Raw genomic sequence first — 27,006 nt, 5'->3', positions numbered from 1 at the left:
TAAGAATGAGTGTGAAGTCGTGTTCGAGGAGATGAAGTGAGGGCAGGATGTTGACTCGTGGTGCCGGAGGGCTCAGGTTTCCGGCACCGTGCTATTAAAGTTTACACCAACTTCCACTGCAATCCGAGTTGGTCCCGATGGTCCGGGGATGCGAACATCTAAAGCCCTGGCATATTCGCTTCCGAGACAGTCATGGCGAGTTCTTCGTCTGCTGATTATGATCGGACGAGTCTGTTGACTTTCAAAATATCGTCAACACGCTAGCAGTCATGATGGGTCGCGACTCATGACTTAAAAGTGGGTGAGCAGAGTGCATTGTGATGTTGAATTTTCTCACCATGACGCAGTCTCCTGGTCAACTTGAAGTTCCTGAAACTTTCTCTCCGAGCATATCTTCCAGAACTCGTGTGGCCAAGCGGCGCTCTCAGCAGCAGGCTCAGCGTGTGCAAAATGCAGCTTTTCTACTCAGAATACGCCCAGAGCTCCCTGATGTCAATGACCAGGACTTGGAGATGTTGAACCGCACGCACGTGGTTAAGAGTTTCTATGATGGTGTGGCGGACTCGCAGCTAATCGAAGGATTTTCTGTACACCCGCAACAGCCTGAGAGCCAGGAGCTCGAGAAAGGTGATTCGAAAATTTCTAACTGGTCGGTGAGGATACTCATGTTGTGTTAGTCAAGTTTAGGATACCACTACACACCATGGATAGCAGCCTAAGTGTGACATGTGTGGACCACCTACACTCTGAGTCGGATTGTCGCCTAGATATCTTCGACCGCATCAAGGCTAGAATGGATGTTCCATCCACGTATGAGCACTTGGCATGGCGCTTATCCGTTTCCCGTCGCAAAGACCCACCCCATCGCCTTCTGACATCATACGATATTGACAGTGCGTTCAAAGCGGTGAGAGCAGAGTTCAGGGAAGGGAAGGGAAGGAAGAGAGTCGTGATTGAAATTATCAATACCGTATGTGTTTCGATGTTTCGATGTTTGCGAGTGATTTATGCGAATAATTATTTGTAGATGCCTGCACTCAAAGAAAATCCGGTGAAACGCAGCTCCAGGTCTTCTGTGGCAGGCAAGCAGAGCCTGACGAACGAGACACGCGGCCAGGGACGAGCTCTTTCGTCGCTTCAGAGAATGCCCACTGAGATCATTTCTCCTATCATCCATAATCACATCCACGTTTCACCCGCCATCAGCGACACGGTGACTTCTGAAGGAAAACAACAAGGAGAATGCCCTATCATGATGCCCCAGCCACTTAAAAGGACATACGCCCTTTACATGGAAAGTGACGAAGAATCTAGCGACGACGAACCACCACAAATCATCGGAAACTTTCTTACCAGTGTTCATTCTCGTTATCCGGCCATGAACTTCTTACAGTATGCTGGTAAACTGAAAGACCGTGGCATCTTGTATTTGCCGACTGCAGTTAGGTTTAATGTTGGATTTTACCAGAACAAGGTCGGTATGCCAGAGGGTACTGCACTTACCTTTCATAGCTGTGTCTCCAAAGCTTATATGAGAGTGGAACGTGCAAAGGGAAGAAGGAAGACTAAAGGGAAAAAGAAAGCACGAGCCCAACTGCATGACGACTCGGAGGATGAGTAGCATATGTTGGACCTAGTAGTGTGTGTTCAACCAATACTACTGTACACTCAAACAATTTATTTTCGAAAGTCGCTTTAGCTTATTTCGCAGTCTGCAGTGATGTACAATAATTTACAACATGTTAAATAACTAAAATCTGAAGTCTCGATATCAGTACAGGAAATATCACAATCAGTGAGTCCTTAGCGTCCGTCATCTCATCGGATATATTCCTACCTCTACTACCTCCGGTCGCCAAATTGGTCGCCTTTGCCACCTATAAACAAAAACCTGCTATCGATGTGGCCAAAAGGCGGCCAAGCACCGTGCCCGAAGTCCCATCGATGACGATGCCTGTTCGCGGGCTGTATTCGAATTTAATACGCTCGTTGAGGAGCCTGAGGGCGAAGGGCTCAGAGGAAAACTTGATGTGGGTAATGATAGTGTTGGAAGATAAGAGGAGGTCGCACTATTGCACGTACGAATCATAATGGATCACGGTATTTAGCGTGTTCTCTGACGAAGACAAGAGGGTACTTACCTGCTATTACAGTCCTAGGCGTCATTATGAATCACCTACGCAATCGTTTGCATGCTGCCGAGCAAAACCAACTTGAAGTCCTTGACTACTCCCAATGATCAGTCGCAGAACGAGACGCCACTTTATGAAGTTAGTTCGAGGTCTCATGCCAGCAATTGACTGCATCAGAAGAATCACATAACTGCCTGCTCCTACTACTGGTCACAGAGCCGGAAGCCAAAGTCCAATCTCGGACTGTTGAAGTACAGGGCAGCAAAGTCATCTAACGAGGACACCCACAATGGGCTCCAGCAAGCAGAGCTTAAGACATTCAGCCTTTTGAGGTCACAAATCCAAAGATACTTAGATGTTGCACGACGCTCATAGCCACTATGTCAGATAGCTCACGCGCTTTGGGAGCAGATACAGGAACTTGAAGATCATGTCAACTGCCGTGCAGAGGATATCGACATTCACTAACATGTCATTCATCTCCTGGAGAGCAACCTCAAACTCCAGGAGGAACGGATCTCAGAGACAATGTCTGAGCTGGGGAAGGATCCTGGGAGCAGGATAAGTTGTTCAACCACGCAGTTACTGAATGAAAGTGCCTGTCGCAAGCAAGAGGATGGAAAATAAAAATTGGTACACACTCACGTAAATCTGTGAATTGAGAGCCGCGCAAACTCATGCACGATATGCACCACAGGATAGAATGTCACTGTGTTGCTCCGAGGGGGGGCCATCAGGGCCTAGGCCATAAACATAAACTTAGCACATCGGACGACTCACGAGTCACTCAGTTTTAGACTCCGACGGGTCCATAGTTCATATTCCCAACCACTAAATAATGCAAACACATACTCCTCCAAGCTCTATAGGCCATGCCCGTCAGAGCAGTGATGAATCTTGTCGAAGTCTAGGACAGCTCGAGGATCCACACACCGCATGTCCTGGGCGGAGACACAGGAGAGCCAGACCATCTGACTCGATCGCATCTAAGTCGTCATCCAAACATCAACGATCATCCACCTCCAATGGCTTGTCAGATTTCATCACCGCAATACCCGAACCTCCTGCAATCACCAAGCAATTGTCTCAATACGTCCTTCGTGCGCAACGGAAGTTCAAGCCGTATGACAAGCCGCATGGTCCCTTGCCCACTGCACTAGAGCTCCGTTATGTTGATAGGTTTTGCGGGAAGTGCCCCGGCGAGACTGATATGAGCCTGGCAGATGTCAAAGCGGTGTGTTACCCTAATTTTAGTTAAATGTGCTTTACTTCATATTGATAAGCAATCATGTGTCAGGGCAAAGACGTCTTTGAGCGTGGTGTTGCGCTCCTATCTAAGGAGACTATCACTCAAATTGTTGTCGCCAAGCGAGCTGCTTGTGAATCTATGCGCTTACGCGCTATGACAACGGCTTGGGAAATCCAAGCCTCATCGGAACACTCTAAGCTTCTTGAACTGATTTTTAAGGAGGAAGCTAGAAAATTTGCCAATCGCGCCGCAGCAGTTTCCTTTATGGAAATGCTCGTTCCACAGAACAAGCAAGAGCTTGAAGCTTCTATGGACTTCCACGTTGGCGCATACAGTCATGACCTCACGTCACTCGCTGTTGGTGACTTACAGCTCGAACAAGTTGAGGGCCTTGCACGCAACTTACCCGAGGAAGATGGCTCGGATGTGGAAAGGAATCCTGTGGAGTCCGAGTCCGAATCCGAATTGGATGGCTGAGGTTAGCTGATTATCAACCTATTTTCTTGTCTATGAAGTAACTGATCGTGATAAGGTAGAAGTCGTTCTGTAAATACTCGCACCACCTACATAACTGAGCATGACTGCCATGCACGATATCCGGAAGAAGAGTATAGCCTTAGCCCATTTAGTTGGAAATGCATGTATCTTGTGACTGTAAAAGCAGTATGGTGAATCACAGAGCGACTGAAAATGATCTGATTGGCTGCATCCCGATAAGAGTTTTTCATACAGGAATTGGTTTCGTGGTTCAACAGAGAGACCCTCCAACCATACAAATCGCAAGCTTATGTCAAGTTTGGCGAGACGATATATATGGACCGGTTCCTTGATACCGCAGATCCAGGCAAGAGGGCTAGGTCAAAGGAGGTACAAACGGAATTAAACATGCGGCGTGAACGTCTGCGCTTGCTGACACAAGATAAGGTAAGGTCCCCTGTGTATATATTTTTTGAATTAATTCAGATTACTTTAGCACGCACCTTTCCCTGGATCGCTCAAAAACACGCTTGATTTCTTGTCAAAGCAAGAAACGCTTATCCTCCCAGATGTCGATGAAGAGCTCATTGCAAACATCAACGGCGAACAGGATATGATCGAGACTGAAATTGTCGAATTCAAGGACACGATATCGAAGCTGAAGGAAGAACTGGAGAATGTTTGGAAAGATGATACCTCGGTCGCATTTGAGCTGACCTCCGTCTTCATACATCGTGGCTCATCACCCTCATTTGGACACTACTTCTTCTATTCAAGACATATACCGGAACAACCTGATAATTGGTTCAAGTACAATGACCATCAGGTTACGGAGGTGTCGAAAAACGAGGTCTTGGCTGACACCACAGGGTTGTTTGGATCGAAGGCTTTTGCCAAACAAACAGCCTGCCCAAGACAGACCCTTCTTCGATCGAGGAATCTCGCTGCTCCTTCAAGATCTCAATCTGGCGATCTTTCGCCACTTCACCTGTCCGGCTCTCGTAGTCTTCAACAGATTCAGGTTTCTCGCCATGAGACATATAGCTTTGAGTGCGTGGCAAGTTTGAGGTCAGGAATCGAAAGCCGCGGTGTGAGTGACAAAAGCTCTTAACGGCCGGGTACATCTTCTCTGAAACCATTGTCGAGATTTTTCTTATTTGAATGAGATTACAGGTGGACAACGCAAATGGTCTCAGTATGTATCTCTACTCTAGTTAACGAGTGGTTTGTAAAATGGGATAACGAAGTCCAGGACAATGCTTTCGAAGTTCTAGCGTACCTAGTATTCCTCAAGGTTTCAGTACGAACCATTCCATGTGGCAACAAGGCTTAACAGCGAATGTCAGCTGCCAGGCCATTGACTCGAGCCAAACGCAGTACCTTTGGAACACGAACAACTCTAACATCATCTATACCAACCCAGCTGCTTCGAGCAACAATTCCATCGCTGGCCTTCGCTTGTGGAATGTCAGTGCAAACTGTAGTACCAGTAAGTTTGGATCTTGAATATCTTTTTCTGAGTTCACCGACGGCTTCTAGAACATGGAATGTTTAGGTAGCTAACTTGGGCTCTATACAGCGAGGATTGGGACGAGGATACTCTGCAATAAGGTGTGGAACGTTTCCCATGCGAAGGTTTGACCGACAACGGTAGCGGCTAAACCAGGAAAGGTTTAGGATCCGCATAGGTTATTCACGAGAGGACGGCCGTAAGGGTCAAGTCGACATCGACAACGACATTTTACAATTGAGCAGCACTCATGGGCCAACCAATTACATGAACGGCTTTCAATCTCGTGAGTAGCACTAAGTTTGAACTGTATCGACGCGGCTGAATTTCGGTTGCTAATCGAACTAGCACATACAACTCGGAACCACAGCTTGAAATCCTGGTGCGCAAACACTAAAATGGTTCGGAAGCTGCTCGTTTCGCGTACTGGTCGATCCGAAAAGTGTTTTACGTCAAAATTCACCAAGGCTATACTCAGGTTAGACATTTATATATAAGATAACCTCACAAGCTCTTACATCTCGTACTCTCCTCCACTTTTTCGTAGTTCTACCTCGTCTTCATGCCAGTATGTCAACATCTGAGATCATCCCTCCTGTTCCGGATATCTCGCTGAGTGTCCAAACTTCTCCGCATGCTAGGGCGAAGCGAAAGATTGCTACTCTGATGGATGAAATTGAAATCTTGAAGCAGGACAAGGCAATAAAGCAAAGGTGCGAAGCACGCTCTCGGCTCTTAGACTTACCGTAGTATTAACTAATCCTTTGGTACAGGAAAACAATCTATTATGTTTCACAGGGACGAGCGATCCGTCGTATCGTTGCCCTTTACACCCCTATAGAGGATTTGATCGCAGAAAACGACAGGCGGTGTGAAGACTGCGGGCCTAGCAGCAGCTCTACCACGGTGTAACTATCCATGTTTATATCGTCGTGCTTATTTACAAAATGGAGTAGGCAAGACCGTCTTCAACATGGCTACATCGAACTCGCCAAGGCATTACCGTGGCTTCACGACAAGCTAGCATGTCTTGATCATGAAGATTCTGAAGATATGCTCAAAAAGGTTTTCTTCCACGTCTTTATCACACTTTTTGCTGATTCTCGATATAGCTCAAGCGAGGTGCAGACTCTGCTCGTGGCGACGACACAGCGACCCTTAAAGAACTTGTTGCTTCCTGGGTAAATATTGAGTGCCATCCGACTGCGCTCATAAGGACCGACGACAAGCACCATCGTGGTTTTGTGAGTGATGCGTGCGGCAGACTCCTCTGTCCGGCAGAATGGTCTTGGGAGGACCCGGTGTAAATGATAATCTTCGTTGCTCACAGTTTACTGACATTTTGTTCAGCGTCAGGGCTGGCATTCGTGACCGCACAATTGATTTCATCGTTTCAGAAAATTCTTGGCCATCGTTCCTGTACGAAAATTACCAAGCTGATGCTAATAATCTGGAGTACGGTCTGATGAAGTCGAGGTTGTTAATTATGGTGACTGGCCCCATCATTTCAACTGACTCATGGCTCAACGCATGACAGGGATTCAAGGCTATCTTTACTTCTCCCTCTTCTGCTAATGAAGTGGACGGTGAAGGTAATGGTGCTGATATTATTGAAAATAATCGACGTGCCCGTAAACGGTCAGATCAAGCCAGAGTTAAAACATGCGTTGCCTCCATTATAGGCATGAGGAAAGTAACACCTCGCGCAATCGCGTATGCAGCCTGCCAGGCAAGCAGCTTCCTTTTAATTATGACTCAGAAGTTAACATTAAATTCTGCAGATCCGGTTCGCGCTTTCTAGTATCAACTCCTGGCGCACTGTGGATGGCGACTTTGACTATCAGATCTTCTGGACCAGCATCGTCGATTTCTTTGAGGACGCTCCGGGTCCAGCCGCACGAACCAGGGCGAATGATTTGCTTGAATGGTGGACCAGGCAAGTCATTGACCATTAGTGACTCACCCTGACTCCTAATTCCCTGTGCAGGAAAGTTTTTGGCAGGAATCATCGACAGGACTTGACACAGGACATTATATCCCGGATGTCTGTGAGCACTCTCGCTGCCCAGAGACGACAGATGGAGGACCTTGCGTTCGACTCCGACTAGTTGCTTGACAATTTTTACCTGTTTCCCCATTCGCACTGTAGTTACAGGCTACTAAGATAGTTAAATGTGTATGGAATAAAAATATGCCTATTTTCTAGAGAATCAAAGTTCGTCCCGCAAGGTGCAAAAAACACAAAGTAATTGGATACATAAGATGCTCTCGCCGAACTCTCGAGCGGATGCTCTACGTCATAAAATGTCCCGCAAAGTAGAACGAACGCAATCCTGTGGAAAAGTGAAGAAATACCTAAGAAACTCATTGAGTGGAAAGTGAGGCATCAGGGCGAAGCATCACTCACCGCTATGAAGTCTCGAGCGGATGCTCTACGTCATAAAATGTCCCGCAAAGTAGAACGAACGCAATCCTGTGGAAAAGTGAAGAAATACCTAAGAAACTCATTGAGTGGCAAGTGAGGCATCAGGGCGAAGCATCACTCACCGCTATGAAGTCTCGAGCGGATGCTCTACATCATGAAACGTCCCGCAAAGGAGGACAAACGCAAAGCAATCAAGCAGTGACGAAATACATAAGATGCTCGTTAGGTCGTAAGTGAGACATCGAGGTGAAGCATCACTCACCGCTATGAAGTCTCGAGCGGATGCTCTACATCATGAAACGTCCCGCAAAGGAGGACAAACGCAAAGCAATCGAGCAGTGACGAAATACATAAGATGCTCGTTAGGTCGTAAGTGAGACATCGAGGTGAAGCATCACTCACCGCTATGAAGTCTCGAGCGGATGCTCTACATCATGAAACGTCCCGCAAAGCAGAACGAACGCAATCCTGTGGAAAAGTGAAGAAATACCTAAGACACTTATTGAGTGGCAAGTGAGGCATCAGGGCGAAGCATCACTTACCGCTATAAATTTTGAGGTGCTTGAGTAGTACACGAGATCTTTCATGCTTTCGGTTAGAAAGGCCAAAAGCATTCAAATTGGAAAGATGGTAATAATGGCGTGAGATTACAATGTAGCACTGCCATTGTGCATGCTTCCAGCGTTACACCAAGGTTCGAATTACTGATAAACGTGGTCACAACCGCAAATTCTGTGCACTCGAGCAAAAATGTACACTTTTGATTTTGTCCTAAGGGATGATTTGATGTAGTATCGTGTTCCGAAAAGGTTTCACTGGATAATTCTTGCTTTTCAGCGACAGAGTAGGAAATCTATACATCGAGAATTCATTGGTACTCTCACATACCTTGGAACAGTATTTGCGCTCCGTATAATGTATTGATCTGTGCGACGGTCTACAAATAAACATTTGGCATGCGCGACTCCGGTGCTTCTATGTCATTGCAACTCGGCGTTCATCGAGCAGTGATACCTACTCTAAGTTAACTCAGGATATTGTCTCTACTCTATGCAATATACTTCTCAAAGCGACATTCATCCAACATTCAGTCAATATAGACAAACGATCCGTTGAGAAGTAATGTCTACTGTTACTCATACTTTTTCCTCGAGCAAGTTACTCGCACGCTCGGTAGTTATCCGCAGCGAGCAAAAATATATTGTGCAAAGACCAAATGACACCCGTCCTCTTCACGCGTGAGCATCACCCAAGTGTCTTTTACTTCTGCACACCGCAACCTCTTTTCTTGTCATCCTCAGACCAGATTTATATTCCAATGCATGAACCTGTGTTCGCGCATTGTTTCTTAGACCCATCCAAATGAAAAAGGCCTTGAGGCAAATAGGGCTACCAGACCCGTGTGCTTGCAAATTAATCTTTCCTCGACAATGCTAAACATTCCCATGTGAAGGCGGTCGTCAAATTTACGCTGATGGTTGCGATGCTTAACAATATATACCTTTAAATACCTTTCTCATTTGTTCACCGGTTTACTGATGACTGGCTGGTGTCTTTGAACTCTTGGCCCTCAGGTCACTCACTGCGTCTCAGGCTGTCGTCGTCTTCATTATGGTGCAAGCGAAGCCCCCTATTTGCGAACAACGCTGGACTGCTCAATGAAGCCATATATTCACTTGAACAATCGTTTCGAGGGTGTTCTCAACATGTGACTCCATTGTAGGTGTTCCTAGCGTTCAAGATCTCCAGCGCCCGTGATACGCAAACGCAGCAAAGATATAAGGATAGACTAACACGTACTATATGCAGAATCCAGTCATGGATGTTCAAGCAAGTCACTGGCCGAACATCGTTCTTCTGGATCAAAGTGCAAGCACGCATGGATAAACGCTGCAGCGGCAATCGCTTCTGCTTCGAACAGACCGTACTCGATCATCTCGCTCTCGAGTCCTCGGAAACAGTCGGTCGATACCAAGTAACTTTCCTGATATGATCAAACCGTGTTCAATAGTAATGGAGTGGACGCTACAAGGAAGGACGCACTGACCACTCTCATCAAATTATTTCGGAACCTCGTAAGAATCTTCTGAGGGGAATTCTCCTCCATCATGGCGCTCCCCTCGTCAAATAGCACGTTGTTGGGCTTGAAGTCTACTTCAGTAGAAAGGACAATATGTTGCGTCAGCGTAATTGCTATACCTACCTGTGTATATGATGTTTGTGGCATGCAACAGAGTCAAGGTTTCCACAACTTGAGCAACGGTAGTCTCGAAGAGGTGTCTTGATTGATTCAGCAATAGTTTCCATGGCCTCCAACAGCAGGTGGCCGCTGTGATGACCTTTTTTAGCATGAACAGCCAGAGTTTTTGTGGTACAGTATGATCAATATCTTAGCTTCTTAGCCGCTCTGAGGGAATGAACGTTGAACGATGAGTAAGGATGACTTAATATGGGCAACTAGACTTACAGAGAATCTGAAGCCAAGCAAGTAGAGGAAAACCAAGGGGCTCCTCCTCAGCTTTCTCAGAATATTACAGCGAGAATTGTTGAGTTGCGTCCCAAGGCTGGCAGTAAAGAATCCGAACTCCTCTTCCCCAGATAAGGCCAGTGGTTCTTCAGGAAATGGGTCGGCGATCGGGAATAGCATATCCGGATGTGCTTTTGATTCCAATGCCTCGGTACAAAACAAATAGACGGCTAAGCATGACGAGCGAAATCAGCATAAGTGGTGAGCAAGATATGTATTACGTAATACTAACACGGTGTCAGTACTAGTTAGCCTAACATTATGGAGTGGACATTGAGTCTGGGATGGGCGTCATGCAGTCATTGTGATGTCGCGCTCAAGCTAAGCAGCCCTCCATCGATCCTGTAGTATGTATATCAGGGTCTTTTCCGGCGAGGGCCAAGTTCAAAGGTGCTCACTATTCTCCGCACTGAGAATAAGGAAGTGTGCTGGACGAAGAGTCTGAGAGCAGGGTCTGTCGTGGTCTTGAAATTGTCAAGGATTCTTTCGTAGGCAATTCATTTGAACGCTGACCGTAACAGGTGTATGCATACAAATGAGGATACGCAGATAGTGCCGGCGATCTTCACAGGAGCAGCAGTGTTTGTGCACGCGCAGTGGACATCATTGAACTAGAAACATCGAGCTACAACATGGATTTTGATTGACTGGGAGCCGGGAGTTCGTTCATCTGCAAAAGCGCTGAAATGAACGCTTACTTACGCGCGTTACGGACACTTACGAACGCTTACGACTTGACTAGCGAACTCACGCGATTGGTGGAGATGCTGAAAAACTATATCTGGTTGATAAGATTCAAGCACAGTTTATCTTTCGTTACTAAGATGTGATATGCTCAAAGATATGATATGATATGATACTAGATGCAATAGATTGATACAATTGCTACCGTCTACACAAACTCAGTACTGAACGTATGATAACTCTCCTTGTCCGCGAAATTATTCAGAAAGAAACGCTCATATGTTTCCAAGGAAGTTGCAGAGGACACATCCTTGGCTACTGTCTCGCCATAAACTGGGATCAGTTCAACTGCATGCGTAACGTCTGTCACTTGTACGATAGCTCCCTCTCTATGGCGGTTACCATTTTGATCCTGCGTGTACACGCGCTCCACAGTCCACATCGCGAGTTCGGGACGATCAGCAGGACTGGAAATGAAGCAGAAAAATTGAACGTAGAGAAGTGGGTCGGACAGATACGATGGCAGTTCCAGGTTGGAACCTCGTCGAACCACCGGTTGAAAAATTAGTCGAACTTGTGCGACAGCGACTCGCTGTAAATATGTGATATCAGTAGGGTTAGATGTAAACGTATAGAATATACATACTTATTTGGCCATCAATGGCCATAGCGTCAACGAGAACGGTGTCACAATTTCCCAAGGGATAATCATCGCTTGGTGGATATGCTTGCACCACTCTGCTTGGCATGATGACACGTTGCTGGAAGGCTGAGTGAAGTTGCAGCCGAAACTTGTTCCATGCCTGGTAGCGCCCATATTTGGGGTCCCAGCGGGTATTTTCGCCGCCAGACATTGACGAACGAGTAATGAAATCGGCGAGTGCGCGATCGAAGTCGGGGAGTGCGTATTTTGTAGATATTTCAGCCGGTGATAACGATCTGTAGTCTGGTGTGACATTTACTTGGAAAGCGGTCTGCGCATCTCCAGATAGGATGCCCTTCAAGAAGTGGTTACGGACTGGTCGGGGACCACGAACTGACTTGACTTCATCAGGGAGGACCCGCGAAACCCACGAAAGTGCGGGGTTAGTAGTCTCAACCTCATCCTCTTCAGCATGCATGGCATTGACCAATGACGCCCCACGAGAAGTCATTAGTGCGTACAGGTCAAATATCTCCATTGCTTCTTGGCGGTTGAGGATCCGCACGCACTGCTCTGTGAAATCTTTGCTTTGTCGGGCTGTCCGTGGGAAAAGATCCTTACAATGGGTGATGAGCAAGCGCTCCGTCGTATCGGCCGAGAACTGCATCAAAGTGCCCAACCGCTGGACCGTACCCTTGAAACTTTGCAGCAGTTCGAGTTTGGGTATGAAAAAATCCTCTTTGACGCCCTTCTTCCCCTTCCTTGCTTCGGCCTCAATAATAGCGCCCTTGAAAGAGTGGAAGTCCGAGATAGCTTGCTCCATTGACTGAAGCGTTTCAGGTGAATGGACCGGATTCTGTGCGAGGTAAATGAACTCCACGATGGCACGGATTGCGCGGACAAATTGGGGTGAAGTGGCACCTGCGATTGAGGCAACGATGGTGCGTTGTATGTCTCTGTACTCACGGCCCGTCATTTGCTTGACCTGTGTGATACCTTTCGCAAAGTGGCGCGTGCCGACCCGCTTGTGCTGAACAATAAAACGGTTATCAAGCTCATGAGCTCCTACAGCCTCCTTAACCCATTTGAGCGGATGATCGGCGAAAAATTTAAAGCAAGTATGTAGAACTTCACCAGCGAGGAAGACGGACGGACATGCGTAGATCCAATCGCGCCAGAATGGCATATGGACTCCAGACAGGTTGGCAACTTTAGCTGCTTTTTGGAACTTGTCAAGATCCCAAGGGTCGACATTGCGGGATATGTCGGCAATCTGTTGCAGCGTATGCTTCCCGGTACGAGGGGGGTGAAGTATCCCATCACCAAAATCCACTTGCACCGCCATAGTCACAGGGGATGCATTTTTCGCGACTGTAGCGATCATAGAAGCCTCCGGCAGGTCGCATACATGAGCGACGAGTGGTGTAAAAACATAACGGATGTATCGGGAGGGATCAGGCATGAAACACCCGTCCAGTGCTGCAGTCTTGAGGTTGGCAAGCACGAGGTCCATGCACTTATGCCATAGCCGCGCCTGGAGAATGCTTTGATAGTCTGAGTGCACGCGAAACTTTGCGATCGGCATATAGGCAATACATCGCCAAGCTCGTAAAGTTGCTTTGGAGCGAACCTCTGAATCGATGTTGCCGATAGTTAGGAAGACTGGGTGCATTTCAAGTCCTCCGGTGATTCGCGTTACATGAGTTTTATCGGATCCCAATATGATTGGCACTTGAGTCGCACCTACAGGAAGATGGTCCTAGAAAATCGTGAAGACAAGGAATAGACTAACAGAGTAAGCGAACCTGTATTCTCCAGGCCATATCAGCACTCATGTAATCTCCGTATTCACGCTGATTTCCAACATTGACGACATGCGGAGTATAGGTCATATGGTTTGTGAAGATGGGGTCACTAAAGAGTTGTTTGACGACCTCTAGCGCATCGCGCCAAATGAGCTCGATGGGGTGGACTGTCTTGTAGCCTGAAAACTCCATTTTGGAGACTTTCCACTCCGTAAAACATGGGAGTGAGTCCATCCAGCCTAATAGTTGGTCCTTCGTAGTGAACGACGGCCTAGCATGATTGTTAAACTATCAAAGAACGATGAGCATCATATATTCACATTTTTACCATCATTTACCCATTTCAACTTCAGAAATTTGATGATTTGAGTCTGGGTGAGATTTTCAACTAAGAACTTCCCTAACTCCCATTCACCTTCGTCGTGAAAAGGGTAGTAATGGCTTATCTTCCGCCGATACGCATATTGATCACCATCCAACCTATCGAGCATATTTCTGCCGACGCCGAAGACGTATCCAGACTGCGGATGGCAAGTACCAGTAGCGGGTATTCGATCACTTCCGCATCGACGGAATACAGGAGGGACGGGTACTTCTTGCGGTCGTGCTTCGAGTGGCCAACAGGTAGGCTCAGAATTGAGATGCCGAATCAGCGCCTCGACGGACAGAAAGTCTCCCAAATTGCAGTTGGGACATAACCTGCCAAATATAAGTGCGCATATATATTAATTGAGCTCAACAGGATATAGTACTCACATTGTAGTATAGCCCTCAGGTCGTTGTCGTGACTGGACTGGTTTGAAACTGCTCAATCTTTCAAAGTCCAGCAACAACGCATCTCCGGTTTACACTGGCAGTCAGCCTACTACATATTGCCTGCTGTACTATCAACTGAGAGGACGATGGAATTTGCCCCTTCATCCCCTGTTTCCTCTCCTCCTCGGTCAAGCAGTCCTGCTCCCACTAACTCGAGCTCTGCAACTCGTGTTGAACCGACTTCCTTTGATCTTTTTAAGAAGACAAACTACTCCCACTCTCCTCATTTGATGAGCTCTGACATAGGTTCTGTTTCTGATACAGGTTCTCCCCTTATTCCCCTCTCCCCAGTGGATGAGGTGCCTAAACCTCCTGAGGCAAGGGAGAGTATATTATATAAGGTATGTATGTCCCCAAATGCAAACCAGAACATAGTTATATAGGTATTTCCCCAAGTCTCCTTCGCGTCGTGGAAAGCTGGGCCCCAAAATGCCTTCCCGGCATGGAAAGCCTGGCCTTCAAGCCACATCTCCTTCCCGTCGTGGACAGTACCTGCGTGACCGAATGTCCAAAAGTTACATTACATACCCTCTCCGTCAACATCAAGCTCCACTGGAGCTCCGATTTGCAGCCCGTGTTTCAGGGCGAGGATGTAGGCCAGAATTCACTGCCGAAGAAGTTAATGAGGTATGTTTCTCATTGTAAAACATTCCTCAGGTTTAATTCACAGGTCGAAAGCGAGAGGAATTAATTTACAGGGGCCTATCGCGTCTGAGCCTTGCAACTTTGCACTCATTATTCAAGTCAAAGCTTGCTAGTCGTGAAGCTGCACGCCAACGTCTTGTGTTGACGGCGTGGGAAGTCGAGGAGTCAGAACGGTTCACAGCATTCCTGAATGGTCTCCATCGTGAGAACCAAGACCGCCTCCTTTTCAGTGATGAAGAATTGAAAAAGGTCAGAAACGTTTTTTCTGACCGGTCACAAGAACAAATCGACGACGACACGAGCTACCTTCAAGCTGTCTATGATGAGGATTGCGAGATTTTTCGCGCTGTCTCCGCCCAAGCCGAGGTGCTTACAAAGCACTTGGGCTCTCACATCAAGGAAGACATTTTGGGTTCCATGGGAAAGTCGTCTCAACCACCCCACTTCGTCGGTAAATCTGGTCCATCTTCAGACACAGATGATATCATGGATGATGACGAATCCGATGATGATGATGACGACGACGGCGACAAGGCAGCCGATGGTGGTGTTGACGGGTAGACCACGGCCCAGAACTTCCTAAATTTGCAAATCATGGTATGTAATTTTCACATTTTGACGATTTTGCTCACACTGATCCATATCGTAGTAGATTGTCGGTTCGCGCCGTTCATATATCACTTCTTGAAACGCCACGTCTTTTCCCCTGTCTATTCAATATGCTTCTTCAACTACCACCGGTTTCCCCTTTCTTCTCGAAACACTGCCACCTATTCAATCCGCTTCTCGAACCGCTTTGAAGCCTCCTTCGATTTTCGCGTAAATATCCTGATATCGATTACAACGTGTTTCATTGCTCCAAGTCTGTAAGTCGTGTACCGAGTCTGTGTCCCCCTATTCTGTATGTATGAAATTGCAAGCGCATGTGACTTTTGGATGTGCGATTTTGTACTTATCTTCTTGACCACTACCTGCATGCCAGGTGGGCGTAGTTCACAGCGCAAGGGTAAAGCTGCCATCCCCAAGCCACCTAGGGGATCAGGCCTCAATCCTTCTGGTCTCCCAGCTGCAGGTCAATTCAATCTTTCCGCAGAGCAACCTCAAATGTCGGCTTTCGATTTCGATCCATATGCACAGTCTGTGGGAGAGCGTCAAGGTGAGTAGATTAGGAACGCGTCCATTGATTGCTAATCAGTTGTGCAGCTGCGCAGCAACAGTTTCACGATGCCCATGGCTCGTTGACTTATGGAGATGGGGGTGGGCCATCATCGTACGGTCCCACGCAGGGCTCTTCGACTTACGGAGATGGGGGTGGGCCGTCATCATACGGTCCCGCGCAGGGCTCGTTGACTTACGGAGATGGGGGTGGGCCGTCATCATACGGTCCTGCGCAGGGCTCTTCGACTTACGGAGATGGAGGTGGGCCGTCATCATACGGTCCCGCGCAGGGCTCTTCGACTTACGGAGATGGGGGTGGGCCGTCATCGTACGGTCCCGCACAGGGCTCTTCGACTTACGGAGATGGGGGTGGGCCGTCATCGTACGGTCCCGCGCAGGGCTCTTCGACTTACGGAGACGGAGGTGGGCCGTCATCGTACGGTCCCACGCAGGGCTCGGCGTCTTACGAAGACGACGACTTTTACAATCACTTCCGGGACGCTCGACTCGACTCAGGCCCATCCTTCACTGATTTCCCGCCTGATCACCATCCTAGACAGGTAACACCCATGCCTCGGTGGATCGAGGAGGCGCCAGACGGGGGCTCCAATGTTGCAGAACCACAGGGTCCGTTGCCCCCGGCCTCAAATTCGATGATGATCCAACAGGGAGAAATTCCTGTTTCGGAAGTAGTACATGTGAGTATTTTATTTCGTTAATTGTTGATTAAATTTAACGATGTGCCCACAGACAGCGGGACCCGCGAGGACGACCCGGGCGCGCACAGCCCGGCGTGTCAATATGCCTGTAACACCATACCTGGTGTCACGAACCCCCGCCGTCTCCACCGAACAGCACGACACACCAGGCGACACTCAAGATGAAGCGTCGTCGTCTCGAAACATCATCAGACTGGCGAAGGACGATATCAATCACGCGATGGGGGGCGCCAAAGTCCTGATCACACGACTCCTATTCTCGAGGAACGCGATGGTGTACTCTAGGTCGAAAAAGAGGCGCTTCGTCGATAGGGCTATTGAAGACTCAATCCCGCAGTTTTATGGGCCCAATGGTGAGTTTTGTATATTTGGATTAGACTTTTTTGCTAATCTTCGTAGTTGTATTTCAGTCCTTCATCACGAACGCACACCGCAAACAGGTTGCGAATGCCCTGTCCGCTAAACGCGGAAAAATGATTGATTTCGCGCGGGATGGCGTTTGCGACGCGTTCCAACTGTTAGCCCCACGAGGACACTCGTTACCACCAACCCAGTATCGCATTGCCAGGGTCAGCCGCCTCATTCAGGGCGCTGACCCTCTCATGTTCATGCACGATTTTTACTTCGACGAGGTACGTCGAGCGATTATCAAGTTTTACTATCTACTAACTACGTCTTTCGCAGAACGATAATATAATCGTTCGTGCAAAATTCCAGAACAGATTCGTGATGGCCAATGTCATCAGATTCGTGTGGTATTGGGGCTCCGCATCGTTCCTCGACACGTCCTCACTCAAGGCCATCAAGAACGTCGTAGGCGTAGCTGGCGCAGCTACGCACTGCGCGTTGTACGAACAAGCAAAGGTGCAGTTAGATATAGACCCATTCGGTGGAAAAGCCCACAACGACAAATTCAAAGAAATCGTTGGCGCGATGGATGGAGTTACGGGCGCAGAAAAGATCGAGTTGGAGCAGCATTTACAGTATATATTGGAGATCGGACCATCACAAGCACGGGGTGACGAGAGCTCGTCGACATCTGACTCAGGGATCAGCGATTGATGTACTAGATAATCATGATGTAGTATCAGTAGTAGTACTAACAAGATAATCGAGCCGATAACGCAGGATCTCGCGTCGGACTATCTCTTAAGGTGTCAGGGTTTAACTTAACCAAAAATGGGCGTTACGGACGCTGACCTGAGCTAACTAAAACGCATTTGCACACGAGCATTCGGTGGGCCTTTGGTGAGCGCTTTCAAGACAAGTCACGTTTGCTGATGCTTGCAAGCCTTAGTAGTTAGTGTTCCGTGTTTACCGATGTTTACGGGCATTCCTAAACAAGCACTTTACTATGAGCTTAACGTTGGCTCAGCTGACCAGCAGACTCACCTTCAACTTGTCTTTCTTGATGTGCTTTTATTGTCCGTCATGGCAATGGAACTCAACATCACCTCCGTGAGCTGGCCATCTCTCTACAACCCAGCTATCGAGCTCTCCGTCGATTATGGTCCCCTGCGTCCCATGCAGCCAGGTGGTTCTTATCTCGTCAATCCAGACGGTAGACCGTTTTCTGTTACTTCCTGCTGCAGAAAGCTTATGGAACTCTACAGACATCTTTCGCTTCACTCTTTATTGGACGCTTATTTTTCACCTTCCTTTCTATGCCATCTGTGGCATTTATGCCTTCCTCAATTTCGCATTTCCGCCTTCGCGTCGATCAATAACGACATTCCCGCTTGAACCCTCTCCCCGCATTCCCTTCTCTCCCGACTCCAACCAAACTGAACAATGGATCAAGCCTCCACGACCTAACGTTCGCCGTTCTCGACTCGCTTTTGCCCTCCTCGTTATTCTTGCGTTTCTGTTCCTTAGTCTCACCGGTGCTGTCATGGGAGCAGCTGTGGTTGGCTTCGTACTTGCAGGTGTATACAAGGCAGGCGGCTTTTACATGTCCACGTGCGTTTGTTGTCCCTGCGCCCGCAGTATACAAATACTGATCAAATTCATCAAGCTGGGTCCCGTTCGTATGGGCTGTGATCCAGAGCCTGGTGGGGCTTCTGGCGTAAGTGGACCCTTTTTTTCGTCTGTTGCTATGCAATCTCAACCAGTACTGGCAGGATCTGGCCATCTATCATCAACATCATCTGAGCTCTTGCGACTCTGCGAGTTTGCGTCCAAGCCCAAGATTATGGCTGCCCCTCAGATTCGGCATTGCCTTGCAACCCCTATACACCCGGGCGATCGGTACTTGTTCATCGCATCTTTGCCTTCAGCCTCGTGGCATGTCTTGCGAGTAGGGCACTGCTGCATGGCTTTACGATGTGCACTGTTGTTTCCTCCAGCGAAGCGCAGTTGCCCCACAGCCAGCTGGAACGATGGTTCAACAGACATCAGCGGTCCATTGGGTTTCCCAACCTTTTCGCAGCTCTCTGTAGCATCATCACTTTGTACAGGTCAAGCTACTCCTAGGCGCATCCCACTACCGGTAGTAGAAGATCGCACTCTTCATCCTCTCACGGCTGTCACTCTGTATCTTGTGCAATGCATTCACACAGGCGACCCTGTTAAAGCCGCATACAAATGACCGTTCATACGTGAGGTCAGATCATATGCATGTGGCCAAGCGCGATGATTCGCAGTAGGACGTAAAATCTACTTCCACAAAAACATGTCGGCTGCATTACCATTCCCTCAGAGTTGTTCACTATGGTGTGCAAGACAGGGTTGCCGCGTACTCTCGTATCCCCCCATCTCCCCATCTTATCCGAGCGATCTATCTCCCACCGTTCAAGCGACTCGCCTATTAAATGTTCAATTAATAATTAATTCCATATTGTGGGGAATTATTTTCCTGTCGACCTGATGGTGGGATATGCAGGCACAGTATCGATGAGACGTCGGTATTGCCCTAGGGTTCTTTCTCGTCGGTCCAGAACTTTCTCATCCCAACAGCGCTCACCGGCCGCATGGTTACGAAGACTTTGGCGACGCTGAACTCAGAAGGACTGAGCGCTCTGTCGGCCCTCACCAGTACACAACTCGCAGTGATCAACATATCTGCCAGTGCACAATCCACATGCAATTTCAAAATTGGCCCGAGCGCCGGCGCTAGAAATGTATATGCAGATACGACGTCCAGCACTCGGGTATAGACAGCAAAATTCAGGAATTTTCAGGGCTATCATAGTCACTGTCTGCATCCTCGGGTAGCATCGACGGTATTAATGCGACACAGATGTCCTTCTTGCTCTATAACGGTGGATACTACTTCTTCTTAATCATTAAGGTGCAGCAAGTGCGCTCAATATTTTTTTCCCATTGAAAATCTCAACTAATTATCGTGCATGTAGGCGAATATTCTTTAAAATGCGTTCCTCGATGCTAATGCAGTGCATTGCGCGTGAAGAGACGAACGAAGTGCTTCGTAGTCATATAGTCGCGGAAACTTGAAACAATGCTACCGCACTACTCTGAATTGACCTGTGACAACTAGAGCAAGTAGGACCGTGAGACATTTTTTGACCCCGCTCTTCTGCAGCGGGGTCGGTTGAATTTAGTTATGTAAATACTCGCAGTCACTTACCATAGAAATCGAAACCACCAGGCTGTATTACAATTCCCCACTTTGAACATCCTCAACACTGTGGTCTGGACATCACTTGGCGTTAATCGATTCGTCGCCATAATCACCCATAAAGGTCCAATTCATCGATGTCCATCCAAGCTAGGCAGGTGCAATATCATTCGTCTAAGGTTCCAGATGGGCCACCATCAATATGTAATCCACGAACCATAACCATTTCCGACGTTCCGATTTCTGGCGATATCCTCACGCAGTTGTGCCACAGAGCGATGTGATTAAGTATGTTTGATCATTTGTGCTGCTTCATTGAAGCCTCCCTTCACTGACGAGATCAGGATCACTGCATCACCCCGCGATCCACGTGCTCAGGGTGCGATGACGCATCCACCTTGCTTCGAGAACAGCTTCGCACTTAGCCCCTCACTTATCGCTACACTATCGGCTGCCGTTCCGTTATCGTAGTATGACGTTGCTGCGGAGGGTTCGACAGACTGGTGCTATTCATGCGTGGGTTCTCATAGCGCCGACAGGGGTGGTATCTCGAGACTGCTTCTGAGGGCGTGGTGTACGCTGTGACATTCGGAAATATGGTCATAGAGATTCTGGCTTTGTTCGTTATGACGAACTGCAATGTTCATGCGTTCTAATGATTGCGTCGCTCGATTGGACAATTTCGATTTGCAAAGATGAATGGAGTATGTCGCACTGCGGAACCTTCATGCACCGCCTTCGACTCTATCCGAATCACCAGGATCAAGCTAAGTTTGAAACGAGTCGAGATAAAACATTGCATCCAAAGTTCAATGATAAAGGGTAGGAGAAGTTTGATAGTCCCCGTTTCCGTAAACTTACACTGTCTCATAGCATAATCGACGCAACACGAAAGCCTCACAGGTGAGCAGATTAGAGCGCACCAGCCACGATCGGATAGCTGTGTCCTGCCTGCACATCTGTAGCCCGTCATCGCCTTACTAATTTTTCCATGATCATACCCAGGACACCGTCCTAGATCTGTGGTGGTGTGCAGCATGCATCTTTGCATGATGGATCTAATTAGCCTCGCGATGTTGCGTCCTCCACCACTCATCTTGCGTCAATTATCAAGAGCTGCAGCCAGTAGATTAACTGCTGCCAGAGCCTAGTGCTAGGGCTGATGATGAGCTTGCGAACACAAGGCAAGTGTTGCCGAGGATATTCCAAGACACCGGAACCCCCTGAAGGCTACGTTTGAAATCCGCGGAAGAATTTGGAGAAAGCGCGGAACCTCGTGTTGGGCGTAGGGATGCGTCGTGATTGATTTGAGGCTTCATCTGATGTGATTGGCCATGCATAGACAAGGTTTGGTTCAGGCTGTAGGTAACGGATGTTTTATTTGCCAGCGTGCTGAACTTGAATAGTTCGAAACGTTGCATGCGCGTTATCTGATAAGGCGAGATTCTCGAGGAAGCGCTGCTCTTCCGGTGAGCGGACTCTTGATCAGAACGGAGGTAAATTTTCAATTCTGTAAAGTCAGCGAATCTTATCTGTAACGCCGGAAGGTTATTAGGAATTGACGTATACACTTATGCGTTTGACGTACGCATGCTGCCACATAGTGTAACTCTTAGCAGTCCGGACGCGACCTACAATTTCGCCGGTGTCGTGATAATAGGGTAGGCGGTGTCGTGACCACACGCTTCGCCACGTTTTTTTTCTCTTCGCGTATATGGCGCGAGACAACGCAATAGGTGAGAATCATGGCTATCGTGACGACGCGGGCGCTGAAAATTGACCAGGTACTTCCTTTGAATGATCTGTAATTGGGAAACGGTAATAATAGTGAATGGGAATTAAGATAAGATTAGGGAAGACCCTGGGAGCATCGGTGCCACAAGGTCAACATGAACAAAGTATACGTACAATGCAATAATATTTGATCTTTTATGATAGACGCCCAAACGATAAAATTTTATTATTCTACAGAATACTTGCAACTCTTGCTGCCCTGTTGCTATATTTTTCTTTCTCTGAAGGGATGAATGGTAAAAATTTCAGTAAAAAACATAGCCAGGGTTGCGGAGAGGGGGCAGGGATGATTAGGAAATATGTTTGTTATCTTTGAAACAGGTGTAATCTGATTGGCTGGATTTAGTTTTTGGTCGTTATCTTTTGGGTTTATCGGTTCCCGCCAATACCAAAAATCATAAACACTGCGGTGCCCGACTCTCCTCTGTCCGTTTATTTCTCTCCCCCCCTACGTGTTTCGCTCACAACAATACCCTTCTCCTCACCGTCGTCCACGTCGACCACGCATCATTCATCATCGACCTGTACTGCATCAGTGAGATCTCATGCTTCCGCGGTCTTGACACAACAGCTGACGTTTCAACGTGTTACAGTCAACATATTGTCTATCTTACTACTGTCTGATAAAAAAAAATGTCGCCAATCGTAATGGAACCCCCTGCGTTGAACATGCATCATCCTGCGCTTTCTACCCTCTCCCGGATACAGCAGCAGTTCTCGCCCAGCACAGCCTCAGAACACGCTGCAGTACAACGCGACTCTTTGTCCACCTCGCCGGTCCTTGCCGGCTCCCTTCAGCAGAAGATAAACCCAAGCGACTTTACTTTTGAGCAGCTTTTACAGTCAAAAGAGCGCCTCCAACCTGTCGTAGAAGACCAGCCAACGTCGACACCGAACGCGCCCCAACAGCAGCAGCAGCAGCAGCAGCAGGCGCAGCAGCAGGCGCAACAGCAACAGCAACGTACTGGTTGCACTAATTGCGGAGTCGTTGACACGCCCCTGTGGCGACGCGACACCGAGGGCAAAACCATCTGCAATGCTTGTGGTGAGTGATCTCTCTTCATCTCATCTCTTTCATTTCCCGTCCTACGCCGTCACGTGTCAACCCGTGGTTGGTGGGTTCGTGGGCGTCCGTTTCCAAAACACACCCCGTGCACTCCATATCACATTCGCAGCATTCCGTTGCATCTGAAACGTGTTCCGTGCATGCTTCTGCCGGTCAACATGCTGATTGGCCATTGTCATTTCCTACGTCTCTTTCCCTACCTACCGCTTGGTAGTGCAGTAACAGTGTGCTGATTGAAATGTGTGCAACTCGTGTGCGCATCGCTTGGGTTTTTGCTCTTTATTCCATGTAGGCCTTTACCTCAAATCACGCAAAGTCGCACGTCCCCCATCCCTGGCTCGCACGCCAACGCCCACTGCGACAGCTGCAGCTCCCGCTCGCCAACCCCCAAACGGAACTGGGGAAACAGATATGTCCAACCTAAATCAGGCATCTTTGGCTGTACCAGCGACATCGCCTAGCCAACCCCAATCGTCGAAAAATCAGGAAGCATTATCATCATCTCAAACTGAGAGCTCTGGGCAGCCTCAGGCAAAACCCTCTTCGAAAAGTTCGACTCCCGCCAAGTCTATATCTGCCTCAGGTGCACACAATGTTTCGATTGGAGGCACGTGTCCAGGTGACGGACGATGTGATGGCACTGGAGGATCTAGTGCTTGTGCAGGGTGTCCCACACTCAATAACGCACTCGCCATATCAGGAAGATTAGAGATGACGGCTCCTGCAGACGAACCATCACCGTCCGCGCCCGCGCGAGGTGTCACCCCCACCGGTGATGCACCATCACCCGGTGTCGATACTGAAAGCCCAGCGTCAGGGCCTGCGAAGAAGGTCAAATCTACTGTCGGAGCGCTCAGTTGTGCCAACTGTGGTACGAGTACAACCCCGTTGTGGAGAAGAGATGATGTTGGTAACAATATCTGCAATGCTTGTGGTGCGTTTCAGCTTTCGTTTCAGTTTACATGCCCTTGCCATACTTCGTATCTGGCGCGCCCATTGGCTTTATCTCCGCAAACTCCATTCACTTCGTAAAATTTCTTGCGGAACGCACGTTCATCTCGCGATTGTCGCGCGTGTCTATACCTCGTTTCTAGAATCAGGGTGCCCGCCAGCCCAATTTATCATTCGCGTAATGGGAATTCAACTTATCCTTTTGGTTTATCTTCCTTCTCACGATTTGTGGGGATGCGTATTGCCATATTGGATTGGTTGATGAATGTTCTTGGCATCTGCCGGACCATTTTGATTTGACACATCATTGTTTTTTTTTTGCCTTATCATCGTTTGGTCGGTTTCAGCGCTGACCATTGGATTGCTGTCCAGGTCTTTACTTCAAGCTTCATGGCACACATCGTCCCAACTCCATGAAAAAGACTGTCATCAAGCGACGGAAACGCGTCCCAGCGGCCGCAGGGATGTCGTCGGGGCGCATGTCAGATCAGGCTGCGGCCGAGGCACTCGTCTCAGTCGGCCGTCTTGGTAGCCAACACGCGAACACCGAGGAGAGTGATGGTGAGATAGAAGAGCCTCAACCTCGCCGTAAGCGAGCACGACGTGGAAAGAGCGATCGGGAGAAGGGCCGCTTGCGCGAAAAGGATGACGATGAAGATATGGGGGAGGCAGAAGAGGAACCAGAACCTGTTAGTCGGCGGAAGAATGAGCGGACTACGCGGAAAGCGTCCCGCGACTCACATGGTTCCGCATGGGCAGAAGGCACGAGCATACAGCAGATTGCAGAGGCTCTGAGTGGCGTCACCGGTGATCGTGCCCATTCGTTACCGCGCAGTTCCGATATGGAACGCTTCGCACATGCTCACCATCTTGCACGCACTGGATCGGGCCATGGCGCATTCATGGCAGCGCCACATGCTGGATTCGATCTCCCTCCTCTCAATGCCGCTCTCGGTGAACGGTTTGGCGGCTACGGTCCTCCTAGCCTCTTGAGTAATCGTGATTTCGGAGGAACGCCATCTAGCTATATGCGCTCTGGTTCCAATGCGCCAAGCAGGACGCATTCACCGTTAAACCCTGGTCTTACTGCTCCTGGTACAGGGTACGTCTTACCGCCGCCTCATGGCATGGGTCATGGATACTACGGACCCCTCGGTCATTCGCCCCCGCCTCATGATGTTTTGAACGGTGTCTTGACCCCAGGTGTTCCAACCGCGAGTGAGTTGAGGCAACATTACCTTGAACTGCACGAGCAGCGGAAACGGCTTGAGGATATGATCTCAAAAACGGATGCTCTGATGGCTGGTGTCAAGCGAGGTCTTGACGACATGGCGAACATTTCCCAGCAGCAACATCAGCAGCAACAGCATTCTCCTCAACATTCTCATCCCTCCCCTGAACAGCCTGCACAGCAGACTACAGTCTCATCCACCGCGGTGCCTTTGACTCGTTCTGGCGACAAGGACAGAAATAGAGAACCTGTTTGGCCCGTGTCACCCGAGCAGCCCCCTCGCGAATGACCCGACTCTCCTATGACCATCGTCCCTCCAAAAATGACTTCAATGTCATCGCTGTCATTAGCTCTGCAAAATCATTTCGTCCCGTTTTGTCCATAACCCCACTCGCATCACCTTCACGACAGGTCACCCCTGTGATCATTTTGCTTTCTATATGTTTGACCGACGATCGGTCTGGGACTAGTTGTTGAGCACTTTTATCCATCAGCTCAACACGTTTGTGAACTATCTATTCCTCTATCTCTTCATATCTTGGTTACCCCAGTTCATGCTTTGCACGTCTTCCATGTCAATATTAGGTTTGTCTTGTCGCTTTTTGATATCTTCGCTATGCGTATTGCCCAGTACTATGATCTGTTTAAAACACTTTTCTACGAGCACCCCTGTTCTTGTCCTTTATGATGCTTTGTTTTGCGTATATTATATCTATGTCGCCTCATAGTGTAGATCGCTGGTCATTGATGGTGGTCGGTGTGCATTTTCTAATCCTTATATACTCATCGTTTATACAGCGTTTCGGCTGGTTGGCCTACCCTACTCCCTAGAGTCCGCGTTCTGTTGTCTCAGCCTCTATTTCTGTTTATTCAGCAATCACATAGTATTTTTGACCACACCCCTGCAGTTCGACCGGTCTCTCAAACATATATATCACTCGGATGCTCGGGAGCCGTAGGCCTTTCCCATAGAACGTTGGCTCTCCAGTTTTGGCTTATTCCTTCGGTCGTGGTCCACAGTTACGCCGTAGAGACAATTTAACCGACGCGACAGTCTCAGGCCTCAGGGTGAGCACAAGTTCGTGACTGCCAAATGGTTGAATTATCATCCAGCTCGCTGCATGTTTTTGCGTATCAACATACGAGCGCATCCTTGGTTATGTCTGCTTGTCACCTGCTGTCCTTGCACTCAAGAGGCAGCCTAACATGTGCCAAGGCACCAAATGTCCCTGTCATTGACTTGTGCTAGATGTGCCACTCTGCCCAGATCAAGGATTAAGTTCCCTTGGACCGAGTTGTTGCTCGTCCGACTGGTATACAGGTCACTTTATTTTTGTCTTGACTGGAAAAAAAACTTTCACGTGTAGCCTAACTAGCCTTCTCCTTCGCGAAACGCATTCGAGCAGTTTTGGAGCTCTACTATACTCAGTGGCGCGACCTAGTATCACAGAACGGTTGTGGAAGCAACTTTGATGCCATTACGAAGAGCATTTGACTCATGTCGCCTCAAACTTGCGGGCAATTTTCCGTCTCCTCCATGCGTATACTCAGGCTGTCACACTCCGAAGATTTTTAATCTATTCCGATTTCTGTCCTT

The 27,006-nt window shown here is 48.4% G+C and overlaps 8 protein-coding genes across 8 annotated transcripts; 7 read left to right on the top strand and 1 right to left on the bottom strand.

Moving 5' to 3' along the window:
- Window positions 1–338: 338 nt before the first annotated feature.
- F5891DRAFT_1221256 (uncharacterized protein) lies at window positions 339–2,091 on the top strand (the record flags this gene model as incomplete). Its single annotated transcript, XM_041369428.1, has 4 exons — window positions 339–627; window positions 678–970; window positions 1,028–1,478; window positions 1,781–2,091. 4 exons carry the CDS (start codon window positions 339–341, stop codon window positions 2,089–2,091), a joined length of 1,344 nt encoding a protein of 447 aa, XP_041227305.1.
- An 879-nt stretch (window positions 2,092–2,970) lies between these two features.
- Window positions 2,971–3,858, top strand: F5891DRAFT_1187190 (uncharacterized protein; the record flags this gene model as incomplete). Its single annotated transcript, XM_041366799.1, has 2 exons — window positions 2,971–3,366; window positions 3,430–3,858. 2 exons carry the CDS (start codon window positions 2,971–2,973, stop codon window positions 3,856–3,858), a joined length of 825 nt encoding a protein of 274 aa, XP_041227304.1.
- Window positions 3,859–4,020: 162 nt separating this feature from the next.
- On the top strand, window positions 4,021–4,969 carry F5891DRAFT_1221255 (uncharacterized protein; the record flags this gene model as incomplete). The annotated part of the gene is made up of 3 exons (XM_041369427.1): window positions 4,021–4,044; window positions 4,114–4,305; window positions 4,355–4,969. 3 exons carry the CDS (start codon window positions 4,021–4,023, stop codon window positions 4,967–4,969), a joined length of 831 nt encoding a protein of 276 aa, XP_041227303.1.
- Window positions 4,970–5,938: 969 nt separating this feature from the next.
- Window positions 5,939–7,476, top strand: F5891DRAFT_1187188 (uncharacterized protein; the record flags this gene model as incomplete). Its single annotated transcript, XM_041366798.1, has 8 exons — window positions 5,939–6,081; window positions 6,142–6,276; window positions 6,325–6,433; window positions 6,481–6,671; window positions 6,719–6,857; window positions 6,906–7,081; window positions 7,170–7,295; window positions 7,356–7,476. The coding sequence occupies 8 exons, from the start codon at window positions 5,939–5,941 to the stop codon at window positions 7,474–7,476; spliced, it is 1,140 nt and encodes a 379-aa protein (XP_041227302.1).
- A 3,754-nt stretch (window positions 7,477–11,230) lies between these two features.
- Window positions 11,231–13,940, bottom strand: F5891DRAFT_1221254 (uncharacterized protein; the record flags this gene model as incomplete). Its single annotated transcript, XM_041369426.1, has 5 exons — window positions 11,231–11,592; window positions 11,651–12,920; window positions 13,065–13,406; window positions 13,453–13,740; window positions 13,791–13,940. Coding segments are annotated over 5 exons (2,412 nt in total), but the record flags the coding sequence as incomplete, so codon positions are not given.
- Window positions 13,941–14,697: 757 nt separating this feature from the next.
- On the top strand, window positions 14,698–17,852 carry F5891DRAFT_979227 (uncharacterized protein; the record flags this gene model as incomplete). Its single annotated transcript, XM_041376856.1, has 7 exons — window positions 14,698–14,895; window positions 15,013–15,470; window positions 15,906–16,069; window positions 16,117–16,769; window positions 16,822–17,143; window positions 17,190–17,422; window positions 17,475–17,852. 7 exons carry the CDS (start codon window positions 14,698–14,700, stop codon window positions 17,850–17,852), a joined length of 2,406 nt encoding a protein of 801 aa, XP_041227300.1.
- Window positions 17,853–18,118: 266 nt separating this feature from the next.
- F5891DRAFT_228453 (uncharacterized protein) lies at window positions 18,119–18,967 on the top strand. The gene is made up of 4 exons (XM_041371012.1): window positions 18,119–18,351; window positions 18,404–18,749; window positions 18,805–18,855; window positions 18,911–18,967. Exons 1-4 carry the CDS (start codon window positions 18,222–18,224, stop codon window positions 18,939–18,941), a joined length of 558 nt encoding a protein of 185 aa, XP_041227299.1. The 5' UTR covers window positions 18,119–18,221; the 3' UTR covers window positions 18,942–18,967.
- A 3,590-nt stretch (window positions 18,968–22,557) lies between these two features.
- F5891DRAFT_228439 (uncharacterized protein) lies at window positions 22,558–25,831 on the top strand. Its single transcript, XM_041371011.1, has 4 exons — window positions 22,558–22,696; window positions 22,755–23,206; window positions 23,520–24,161; window positions 24,551–25,831. Exons 2-4 carry the CDS (start codon window positions 22,795–22,797, stop codon window positions 25,696–25,698), a joined length of 2,202 nt encoding a protein of 733 aa, XP_041227298.1. The 5' UTR covers window positions 22,558–22,696; window positions 22,755–22,794; the 3' UTR covers window positions 25,699–25,831.
- The last annotated feature ends 1,175 nt before the right edge of the window (window positions 25,832–27,006 follow it).

Source organism: Suillus fuscotomentosus (genome assembly GCF_016647785.1).
Source record: "Suillus fuscotomentosus strain FC203 chromosome Unknown F5891scaffold_20, whole genome shotgun sequence".
NCBI classification, from domain to species: Eukaryota; Fungi; Basidiomycota; class Agaricomycetes; order Boletales; family Suillaceae; genus Suillus; species Suillus fuscotomentosus.
The sequence above is the reverse complement of the archived record's forward strand: the minus strand, read 5'-3'. Positions and strand labels throughout refer to the sequence as shown.

What these genes read in the sequence shown, in the direction of transcription:
- F5891DRAFT_228453 (XM_041371012.1), top strand. Translation starts at nt 18,222, where the DNA reads ATGGCAATGGAACTCAACATCACCTCCGTGAGCTGGCCATCTCTCTAC. An exon ending in GGCGGCTTTTACATGTCCAC is followed by an intron (nt 18,750 to 18,804) that starts GTGCGTTTGTTG and finishes AAATTCATCAAG; the next exon opens with CTGGGTCCCGTTCGTATGGG. An exon ending in AGCCTGGTGGGGCTTCTGGC is followed by an intron (nt 18,856 to 18,910) that starts GTAAGTGGACCC and finishes CAGTACTGGCAG; the next exon opens with GATCTGGCCATCTATCATCA.
- F5891DRAFT_228439 (XM_041371011.1), top strand. Translation starts at nt 22,795, where the DNA reads ATGTCGCCAATCGTAATGGAACCCCCTGCGTTGAACATGCATCATCCT. An exon ending in AACCATCTGCAATGCTTGTG is followed by an intron (nt 23,207 to 23,519) that starts GTGAGTGATCTC and finishes TATTCCATGTAG; the next exon opens with GCCTTTACCTCAAATCACGC. An exon ending in CAATATCTGCAATGCTTGTG is followed by an intron (nt 24,162 to 24,550) that starts GTGCGTTTCAGC and finishes ATTGCTGTCCAG; the next exon opens with GTCTTTACTTCAAGCTTCAT.